At 36.9% G+C, this 12289-nt stretch overlaps 1 protein-coding gene across 10 annotated transcripts in view; it reads right to left on the bottom strand.

Moving 5' to 3' along the window:
• Positions 1–12289, bottom strand: part of NAALADL2 (N-acetylated alpha-linked acidic dipeptidase like 2) — a 439661-nt gene that overhangs the window by 12309 nt on the left and 415063 nt on the right. For all 10 annotated transcript variants that reach the window (XM_071566282.1, XM_071566279.1, XM_071566281.1 and 7 more), the window contains one exon: positions 10523–10721. In XM_071566282.1, coding sequence (XP_071422383.1) covers positions 10523–10721 — 199 coding nt within the window. The remainder of the gene's footprint in view (positions 1–10522; positions 10722–12289) is intronic.

Raw genomic sequence — 12289 nt, forward strand, 5'->3', positions numbered from 1 at the left:
ATTTCTGAGAGGTCAGTTTAGAATAGGGCTCATTAAAAACATAAATCCTGATTTTGGCAGTTCTTTGAAGTGCCTTGATGCTTGGCTTGGCTTGAGTGCCTGCCAAATAAACAAAGGAAAGAGAGAAGCCAAACTGGAAGGGTAGTGGGTTACAAGACACAGATCTTTTATTTCCCTACAGTACTTTTTTAAAGGTAGGGAGCAGCCAGCCCTCATCAACTTGATGACAATCTCCAACTAAAGACCTGAGTCTATGAACACCCATCCTAACCTCACCTACAGACATTCCTGCCCTTAAAACTATCCTGGGAATCGATACAAATTCATCCACCAGTTTCCAATTTGCATATAGGAGTATTCAGAATCCTAAAGTGACAGCAAAAAATCTATTAAAGAAATCAAAGACAGGAAAGGTTGCTTGAGGATCTTTTTCATGACCAAATCTCAACATGCACAGCAAACATTCACTTCTTTTCTGAAACATGTAAGGAAACAATTCTTTTCATAGTTAAATAATTTCTGCCAACAGAAAAAATTGACATAACATAAAACTAACAATGCTAATCTTGATCTTCTGATAATAAGACAGTGTTTTGCAGCAGCTTGAAAAAAAATGAGTCTATGGCAACTTGTAGCTTAAATTTTTAATTTTCATTAAATAAACAGTAATTACTTCATTTCTTAATTTCTGTGACTTGTGACAGCAAACAGTGTCTAGTATAATATATAATAACCATAAGCAAATGGGAGCTGGAAACTTGATGCAAGTAGCTAATCACAAAAGGACTAATGTTCTGGAACAGCCTCAAATAAGACGACAGGAGCTAAGAAGTCTGACTAGTTTAAAGACTGAGTTTGAGTAAAATCAGGCTGCAATAAAACACCTATTTGCCAGTGCTGCACATCTATATTACCACGCAATCACAGGTTTTTCATGGTGAAAATTTGCTGAGTTTAGGAGCCTGATTTCTTCCTTGCTTTGAAGCAAACAAGATCAGTAAGTAAGAAGAATCCCTTCTACAGCTTCAACAGTGCAGAATGACTGCACAGAGCAGTCCTCTCATCAGGCACTATTTTTCCTAAGGTTTTACAGAAATTAATTAAGTGACTTCATCTAGAAATTCTTGAGGGAGCCACAAACCCAACTATCAGACTCTGCCACAGAGCTTTCAAACCCTACATGCAGCTGATGAGAGAATGATGTAAAAATTCCTTGAAAATCCACCAAAAATTTTTCTGTGATTTCTTAGAATGAGGACTGGCATCCATAATTAAAAGAGTGATGATGCATTGAACAAAATTGATATAATTGTATTTTAAAATCTTGTTTGCTGGCAGCAACTGGTATGAAATATACTTTGTTAACTTTCAAATAATGTAGCTGTTGGTAACAAATGTAGGCATGTTGTTTTTGAATGATTTATGCTACACTTGCTTTTGAAGTGAAAGAAACATATGCTTATGTGAATAACTTGGAGGAAACTATTTGTCGTTTGAGGATGTCAGTCTGAAACACTTGAATTCAAAGCAGATGTGCTACTATTTTCAAGGACTTGAGGGAAGTGAATTAATAAAATTATTTCCAAATGGCTCACAGCTGATGTTCTGATGGCTTCCTCGGGATTTTTATTTACAAATCCTGTGGAACATCTGATTCCAAGGAGGAATACCATTTCTAAATGAAGCAGCAGTCAGTGCTCAGGGCTTAATGCAGGAAGAAGGTTTGACCTTGGTCTCCAGTTCTGATACAAAGTTTATCATCTTAAGTAACTCCACATCATGTGATGTGAAACCATTACCATCATAGCTGAAATCATATAGGCCATTATAAAAGTTAACTATGGAGAAAAGATTAATTATTTCATAATATATTTTGTAAAGAAATGCCTAAAGTTGTATCTTTATTACCTTCAATGGCATGCACACACTCAAAATTAACACATTTTTTTTAATCCCAGTTAAGGTAATTTTCCTCTTAATGATCTCATCACCAAATTTCTACGCCCTGTTGCCTGGGTAATACATTAGTGGAGGAATTCTGCATATTAACTATTTTCCCACTGAATCCTATTTATTTTTGTACTATATTTGAGCAGTGTTCCTGGCTAATATTTGAGACATACAAGAGTGGTTCTCATCTGTCATGACCAAAAATGTTGGAATCATATATTTCTTGGGTTTAAAAAATGTTACCAACCCTACTGTTTATAAGAAAAATGAAATGATGTATAAAATATTAAGTTTCTGTCACATTTAATAAATCCAAAATCTAATACTTTGTATAGCTTTCTGAGATCACAGCAGATTTTTCTCTGTAACTGAATGTTCTTGCCCTATTTAGCACCATAAGCAAAGACCCAAGCAAGATCTGCCAGCAAGAGACACTGAGGGGAAACTGCATCCTAACCAGACGACTTGCTAGTTGTTGGCATGAGAGCTCATGGAACAGCTGGGACAGGGTTTTTACAGTTAGCAGAACAACTGCTGTGGAATGGGATAAAACATCTAATAAGGCCTGATATTAAAATAAATGTCATTTTACAAAAAAGAAAAAATTGGTTTTTTTGGAACACCAAGACCATGCACACTCTTGAGAAGCATGAGGAATCGTATTTCCTGGATAAAGTCTTGTCTTCAGGCCAAGCAAGGTTGTGTTAAATTACAATACATATAATAATATTTACTGGATCACAAACATAATGGGTCTGATGCATAATACAGAGAGAACTCTAAATACACAAATCAATCTAATTAAAAGGATGGAAGAAAACTCATGAGAAATACATACAAGAAAAATAAATTAATGCATGCATGTAAACCCAGGTTAACCCTACCTATCACGGAAGTGAGAAATCTGGTTTCCAGACATGACATAATCCCTGATTACAGTGGTTTTCTGCTTTTGGAGGTGTAATGAAAAGATTTTCCTGTTCCCTGTTTAAATAAGCTTTAAAGTCTGCCATAATTACATGTCTGCAGATGGCTAATTCAGTAGAATTTATGCAGCAATTGCTCTTTAAATAGTCAAAATTTACAAGACAACAAATACAGTCATTAATTCATGGCTATTACATGTATCGGTGATTCCAAAGGGAAAAAACATTTCAATTGCCACTCATATGGATCAAGTGTTTGGAGTGTGAGTTTCACTCACTTTATTGCCTCTCCTCAGTATTAAGAAAGGGCATAATTCAGCATGATTATCAGTCATGAGAAAAATAATAAGCATAGCAGGAATTTGTAAGAGCATTATCAGCCAGTAATTGCTATTGATGTGTGCTGGGATAAAGGGGCAGCTCCACACATGGGTGGAATGTTACAGAGTCACTGTCCCAGAGGATGAGATCGCACCTGTTTGGTCCAGAGAATCAACACCCACAGCTCTGTTCCATCCCCCACACAGGGGCTGGGAGGGCTGTTCAGAACTGCTCCCAAAGCTGCCCAGCGCACAGAGAATGCTCAAGGTGCTCAAATATTGTATCTACAGGCCCATCACAAATTAAACAGCCTCTATACTTTCCTAACTCTGCCTGTTCTGGGGAGCAGCACTGGTAGAAAAATGTATCCTGGGGAAAGCTTCTTGTACTTTCAGTCCACCATTTATCAAGGTTGTTACTCCAGATTCTTGCTAGTGACTTAATGTATGAATTTGACTCAAATTATGATTTTAAACTGAAATTACATGTGCCAAACACATTATTGAGTTTTTAAAGGTAATGATAGCTAAATAAGTGCTATTGGAACGTAGTGTTCAGGGTCTGCTCAGGGGTCAGATATTTCCTAGTTTGTACCAACATAGTTAAACACACATCATTGCTTGTAATGCCACCAACTAACTGGTTCATCTCCAGCATTAGGATTAGAAACAATAACCTGGTAGTTAAGAATTGCAATTATATTCTTATACGTGATTTTCTAATCAGGGGTGACCTGCAGAGATGACTCGATCTATTCAGTGTTCTGATAAAGCCACTTTTGACTATGCTGTAAACACTCTGCATGATTGTTCCCACTTTTATAAAACCTGGACACCAGACACACAAAGTATATAAACCAAGAACATAGTCCTTTAATTCGGTGATTGCTACCAAAAATTGGAAGAAAAATCATCCTGTACATAGGCATTAACTAAAGGTTTCCAAAGCTCTGCACCACATTTTAGATCTCCTTACTGTACAGAGTGGCCACTGTCCTATCTCACAAAATTTCTTTTTGCCTTCTCTCATTCTTAGAGAAAACATAAAACTATACCTGGAATATTTACTGGGATTTTCTTGCCATTAGTAGGTTATTAAGTGATCTATAAGGCAAGCCTTTACTGCAATCGTGTCACTCCTGTCCTGAAGGTTTGATATTGTCATCTCTAACTTACATTTGCATAAACCACAATCAGATTGCTCAAACACTGTAGAGTTCAAAAGAATGAGGTAAAAGAAAATGGGAAGGCATTTTGGGTGTCAAAACCACATTTGAACAAATGCATATCAGAAAGAAGGGACTGAACAACTGCAGGGCTGGGAAGCACCACTGAACGATTAGAAAGGAAAACAAGTAATGCCATCATTCACAATTCAATTTATAAAATATGGAAAATTATACAAGAAAAAGTTGCAAATTTTGAAATATGCAAGATAGGGAGGTCATAAGTCAATTGGGAAATCACTGCTGTGCAGTAAGACAAAAATACATTTACTCTGACTGAATGGCAAAATCTGAGGTACACAATTCTACAACCAGTACACAATTCTGTCCTTCTCCCCCAACATAATTCTAGCACTGTATTTAGAAATTGCACATGGCAGATAATACAAGACAGAACATTATCTACTACTGCCAGTGCAACATGAATTATTTCAATATTTGCCACACTAAGTATCATCAACACCATATCAAATCACTCTCTGCTCCACATAATACAATGCAGAACAATAAAAGCTCTATGTGTTTGGTTCAGGTCAGTCCAAAGTGTTTCAATTATTACAACAAAGTAGACAGGAATATTTTCTACTTAAAGTCATAAATGACAAATTCAAAATTAAAAAAAAACACCAACAAGAAAACAACCCCAAATCTCCAGAGTTCATAAAATGAGACAGAATTACTGTCTTCAACAGAAACTCTGGGCTGGGGTTTTGTTTTATTTTTCAGATGACATTGCACTACATGTTTACCCATGTTCCTGTTTAAGATTAGCAGGATATTTGCAGCTTTAATGCCTGTCCTCTGTAAATCCAATGAGCAGCTTGTTTAAACATGGAGATTTAATAAGGTCTTTAATTTTCCTACTAAACATATCTGTAGAAACTGGATTCTTAGAGCATGTGTATTTTGAAACCTGAGAATCTGCTGCAGTTTACCAGCAAAGCAGAAATAAATCCAGTAGACTCTACATATATAACAAATCTCAGCCTGAAAGGAAAACATTTGTTCTGGTGAACAACACACACTTGAGTGGCATGAGATTAGCAGCAAATTACTCTTTTGTATGGTACTAAAATACCTTTTGATTGTTCTTTCATTTAATTATGGCAAATTCGGGTGCACAAGCTATCTTTGCTTATTGCCAGCATTTTGTTCAGTGCATTAAAACTGATTTGTTGTAATTTTTTAGCCCAGTGAAGTGTTAATGTCACGCTTGGGTATCCCTGATAAAAATAAGCAAAGAAAAGAAGTTAAACTAGTACAAATGAGCAATAAAAACTGCTGGAGGTCTTTGTTGAAAACACAGCTTGCTTCCCAAATCCTTACTTTTCACCTACTTATTACTCAATTCACTCAATTACATCTATTAGACAAAGCACAATCACCCTTGCAACAATTCCATAAATAGTGGTGGCAGATGCACTGAGCCTCAATGAACGGGATAAACTTGGCATGCTAAGACAAAACGCTTAAAAGAAAAATTTCCCACAAGATGACTTTTATTCTTTTATAAAATTATTAAAAGAACTGTCAGTCAGCACATAACTGATCATTAGGTAATGCTCCATCAGGAGCAAAACCCACCAAACTGGAAACTGGAGCAGAAATGACAACCTGAACCCTTGTGCACTTATTTTTGGCTTTAATTTTAAAGACCTAAGACACAAACTCTGATTTTAGTGACTCTTTTCGGTTTGGGAATTTTGGTGGGAGCATGCCAGGGTATTGTAGGAAATGCTGCACACTTAGTGCTATGGAGATTAGACATGGACTTCCAGTTAGAAAGGACATCTTACTGCACTGAGTGTCCCGTGTTTGATACTTCAAGAAGTTTTCTTCATGATCTCATTTCTTTGCAATATTATTATTCATTGAAGTGCTATTTCAACACAGAGACAGAAGCTGTGTAAGTACCTGAGGAGTGCACACACACACTTGACAGATACATTAGGCTGACAGGTTGTCAGAAGCTGTAGAGATCAGCAAATATAAGAAATACAATAAAATACAAGTAACAGGGGGAACACTCTTACTCAGTCTAGGCAAACACAAGATTTGAACTCAGGATTCATAAACACCAGGAAGACACATGATGTCTTGCTGTCCAGGATATTGCTGGTGCCAGTGTTTTGCTAGGCATTTTTGTAGAGGGAAAAGCATGCAAAAGCATGACAGGAGACGTGATCGGTACTTAGGGAATATTTTCTTGTGTCTGTTGAGTCTGGCCACCTCATTGAGCAGACAACTCACTTGAGATGTTTTTCTTCCCTAAGTGCAGTGCCTAAAGTAACCAAATCTTGTACATGCCACTGCTGTGTAATCTGTGATTATTACTATGGGTAGCAAAATATGATAATCAGACATACAGAAATTTTTCACACAAGTATATATTTCAAGAGTAGAAAGCAAGAAATGGCTAGAGGTAAGAATAAAATAAATCAATTTGTAGTGATTATTCAATTAAAATAATGACAAATTATAAACCCACAACATTATCCATATTAGGATTATGTTATGAGAAACAAAGACAGATAAATGAAACATAGAAATAGCTACCCTATTTTGTTCCTACTCATTTATTTTGGAAATAGAAAATCTACCCAGGGTTGCCACTGGGAATCAAAGAAACTCTTCAGGTATAATAAAACTCAGCAATTTTGTCCTAACCCCAAATCAAGTCCCAGGGTAACTTTCACAAAGCAGGATCATATTTCTCAACCTATCATTTTTCATTCCGCCTAAATTTCTGGATAAGACTAAAATACCCTGATGAAAGCTGTACTTGTATATTTGCAGCTCAGCTGGAAATACAGTCTCATGGGGAAAGTGTGCCATTGACAAATTTGCAGTTCAATGTCATGAAGTTTGGGTAAGAAGGATAAGCATCAAAACTGCAGTCTTTATTGACCCTGTATTGAACAACCTGCCAATGTCAATCATGATTAAATTTAGTCAGATACCCTAACCCAATTATTTTTAAGGAGCAATTTGAATAATTTTACTTCTCATTATAGATGAATAATGCATAAATTATCCCCAAATATTGCCCTTTGACATTGACTGCAATGAGACATTTTTTTAAGTACATACATGCAGTAAGAGACTATTGCTATGGCAATCTATTTGCAAACCACACAAAACCAAAAAAAAGATACATAAAAGATATATTAGTTCCCCTGTAGTGGAGAAGAACAAGTAGGTTGCAACCTACCTCCTGCAATAAAGAAATAAAAAAAATCCACCTTTCTTTTTAATTCAAGTTCTAGGACAGAAAACATACTATAGATCCAGAGAGCTGTGAATTAGGACGAACACAAGCCTAAAAATGATGCCTAAAACTTCAGCAAATTTGTCAAGTACTTTGATTGAGGTTGAGAATATGAGTCCAAATGGGTATACAGGAAGCAATCATTTTTTCATGAAGAATACGTCCTTTACTGTGCACACAAATTCTTCCTTCAGAAGGCTGTAAATTACAGTATTTATGGAATCTTAATGATCTAAACACAGTTGGAGCCTGAAGGTCAAGGCTGCAAACTGCATCCTAAATTTCTGTTTACAGATGAAGCACAGTATTTATTGCTGTACTGCTTGTGCTGCTATAGTTAAAGGGCTGCCAGCATTTCCATTATAAACCACTATTTCAGGGGTTTATAACTTGCCTATCAATCTTCTGACTGGGATGAAACATGGCATAGAAGGTCCTGGTTGTGAGACTGATTTTTTTGTTTGTTTTTTTTTTTTTACCAAATTACAAAAAGAATAAGCTTGAAGTTATACAACTGAAACCAAAAAGTGTATCAGGTTTCTCAAGTATTTCTAGTGTTCCTGTGATACAATTATAGCTTTAGAACACAAAATACATTCATATAACTCCATCAATTAATAGAATTACTTTCGATCCCTAAAAAGTGATAGTCCAAATAAAGACATATGATTAAATAATTTTTTTAATTAAGAAACTGCACTGTAGATTTTTAATGGTACAAAGAGTGTATTCTTTTAAAATTACTATCTAAATGATGACATACAAGGTGTCCTTTACTGCTATTTGTTCCAAATGAGATTTGGTAAACTTATTTGGAATGAAGTTAAAGCCAGTGTTTTCTCCCAAACTTTGAAGGAACCTTATCATCTAACATTAAATCTTTTGTCAAATTTAATTAAGTCAGAAGGGGAACAAATACAAAATGTTCACTTCCACACTGTCTATTGTGAAAGTACTTTTACTCTGCACTGAAGTACCGTGAAGAGTAGGTGATAAATTTAAGTCACATTATACCTGCATATCTAGCAATTACATTTTGATAAATAACAAACTTAATACTGCAAGCAGTGCAAGAACTGAAATGTTAAATTTTGGCACAATGTATCTTTACAAATAAAGAACTGGGCCAGATTCAACAATGTGCCCTTGCGATGCAACACAGATACATTACATTATATTATGCAGTTTTATAGCTCCTTTGCAACACCATACCAGTTCAGACAAGACAGACAGCAGTGCTAAACCTGGAAAATGAGACTTTATTTAATCACATTTTAGATTATTTTTTTATGTTATAAACCCAGTAACAGCAGGAAGGAAGTAAATTAGCTCCCTCCGAAATATAATTATATTTTCTTTATCATAGCTGTAAGACTTTTTTCTTATTCATTGACATTGCTGAGCTCCCTACAAAAACCTTTTTTTTTTCCCCCTTTGCTTTTGTTAAAAGATGACTGCACTTGTTTTATGCCATTGCTAATGCTTGGAAAAATCTCTTCCTCCTGTTGCTGTGCTTTTTGCTTTCTTTCTCAAGTCTACTTCAACCATGAGTCTATTTTAAGTCCACTCGAAGCAATCACTTGCAGGAGACATTTGATAATTTTTCTCATCAACTAAAACAAACAATTGTTTTGTTACTGTAGTCAGTTCTGGTTGCCAGTAAATTTATATTCCAAAATAACATAGATACCTCATTCACTTCTATGTCCTGGCTCCGGTCTGTCTCCCGTATATCTATGCCATTTGCTTTTCAAGCTCTTTTCTGAGCATGCCAACCAGTTTTCCCTAAAGTAAAACTGGATATGGTTTCAGGGGCAGTTTTAGCTGGGAATGTCCCCTAATGAGCAGTATGGATGAGCCATTGGATATCTTCAGCCTCAGAGTTCTTCACAAAAATCCCAGCAGGCCTGAGGAAGTCACACAGCCCACACTGCCTCCTGCACAGCCCAGGGCACTCAGAACATGCCCCTGGGTTCAAGCCATGGAACTCTACACTGATGGGCTGCTGTGCTCAGATAGTTTGTACTGAAGCACCTGGACATACGTTACTCCTTCTCCTGAAGAGCCAGAGCACCAGGCATTGCTCAGAGCAGGCTTGGCCAATTCTTGTTTTTCAAACTTTTTAAACCTACTGATTGCTGTAAGGTTGATTTTGTTTGTTTGGTTTTTTAACTTGTAGAGGAATCCATGGTGAGAGATATAGACCTGTAGACTTTTCTCTTAGAAGTAAAAGATGGAATGACTACAATGTCTTAAAATCAACCCGGGTAGTGCAGATGAATCCCTCTCAGAGAATAGCTCCAACCAGAGACAAGATGCTATGAATAGTGACTGACTAAGGCCTCCTCCTTCCCTGCACTGTACTGACTTTTACTGGTTTGAAATGCATCCAAGAATGCTGCTATATAATTAAATATGTTAAATAATGCTACGGAGTATCTTGTATAATTCTGAATCTTCAATGAACTGTAAAAAGTTTTAAATAAAATATAGGTGGAGCTTGTCAAGCAGTATTAGACTTCAAAATATTTTCTTCTTCTGGAAGTTTACTGTACCGTCTAACACACGTATCTGTCACACTGCCTGCCTTGCCATCACACTGTGCATCTTGTTAGCAAAGATGTCATGACAGAAATGCTACAGTGCTGCATTCTAATGACCCCTTGTATTGTAATGAATTAATGTTTTCTGCAGCAAGGGTGTGATAGGAAAAAATAGCTTTAATCTTAGATACTCACTGAGGGTTTTTTTTTTAAATATATGACAGTTTTTCAAACCAAGCAATGCTGAATACCATTTCAGCTCAAGTAAAGAACGTGCGGAACATCCCACCTGTAAAGTCCTGGAGGAGCTTGATGAAGCAGGAAGCTTTTCTCCAAGCTCTGCAGCACATCATTGAGCATCCTGACCCTGACAGGAGCTCTCTCCCTGGGGTCATTGGCCGGGCGCATCTCATCCGACTGGAACAGCTCGGCCGTGTCCCTCAAACGTGAGGCCACTGCAAGCAGCTGAGGAACACCTTCTTCATCCCCTGGAACAGCAAGGGCAAGACAGCTGCCAGTGATTCAGAGAACACCACTTATTACTCTTGCTTACAAGTCAAAATTAATAGTCCAATTAAAACCTGAGCCTCTTTTCCCTTGAGTAGTATGTAATGAATGAAGAAAAGCCATAGATCATTCTATGTAACCTCTGATCTACTTTTCAAAGATCAATTTGGGCTCTGATGTTTTAAGATCTAATAAGCTGTGAGGAATGATTTTGGGGTACGGCTTGAAATCTAGCATTGGAAAAACAGGCATGCAGGAAGCAGTGGTTATAAATCAGGAACTATAACATCTTCTGAGACAGTATTTACTCAATGCCATTTGATGCTACTACTCTCAAGTCTGAAAGCCTGTGCTTGGATTCCATAATAACTGCTGGATAGAAAATTGAACTATGCAGTCTAATTTGATTCAGTGTTTTAGAATCCTAGAGGTTAACAGCAGTTGTAGAGGAGATCTGAAATTGTTCCTCTTAATCACTTAAATTATATGCCAATGAGCCAATTTTAATTGATACTCAAATATATGCTCTAATCCAGTCTGTATTTTCAAAACTTTTTAAACTTGGAGTGTTAACTATTGCTTTGTTGGGAGTGCTACACAGACACTGAAAGAATAAAAGTCCACAGCACTTTGGAGCACACCTTGATCTCAGTATTTCCTTTTTCATTGTCCAGAAAGAGGAATGTGAAATGGAAACTGGAACATTGTGAATGTGCAGTCCATTCCCACCTGCAGTGCAGGTGGAGTGCATGGCCTCCTTTCCCAGTGTATGCAGAGACTGCTTCCATTTTTACAAACACATGGAGAGAGAAAGCAGTCTGAAGCTGATAAAAAGTCAAAAGTAATTTCAGTCAGCAGAAACATTTCCGGGATGCAGAAATTATCTTAGGGCCAAAATTCACTTTGCCTATTGACAAGAAAATCAACTATCCTTAGAACTTTCAAAGGATATATTCATCAACATTAACAATGTAGCTTTAGGAGCTGAAGGTAAAAATGTCAGTGAGTTCATTATCTTAGTGACTGAGATGATTAAACCAAGAAAGTGGCCCAAGACACAAGTTAAATGAATGTTAAACTTCCTTGTCTAATAGATACATGGAGAAATCAAAAATAGTAATTGGAGAACACTGACATGGTTTAACCTCAGCTGAGAACTAAGTGCCATGAAGCTGCTCACTCATGCCCTCCCACTTCCCTGATGGAATGGGGAGAAGAATCTAAATAAAGTCAAACCCCATAGGTTGAAATTAGAACAGTTTAAAGACAAAGAAACAAACATAATATTGCACTGAAAAGGTAGAAAACAAAAAGAGAGAGGAACAAAACTCAGGGCAGGTAAGTGATGCACAGTATAATTGCTCATCACCCTCTAAGCATTTTCAGCCTGGCCCACAGGAAGCAATGTCAGATTTCCCGAGACATCAAGATGAATCTCCACAATCAGCAGGAGCTCCCAGTGGGAACAGGAGTGAGAGAAGACAGTTTATGTCTGCTCTGGTTTGGGACAAAGTTCCTTTGTTAATGCCACTTGACCAAGCCACCTTTC

The sequence above is a fragment of the Pithys albifrons genome, chromosome 11 (genome assembly GCF_047495875.1).
Source record: "Pithys albifrons albifrons isolate INPA30051 chromosome 11, PitAlb_v1, whole genome shotgun sequence".
NCBI classification, from domain to species: Eukaryota; Metazoa; Chordata; class Aves; order Passeriformes; family Thamnophilidae; genus Pithys; species Pithys albifrons.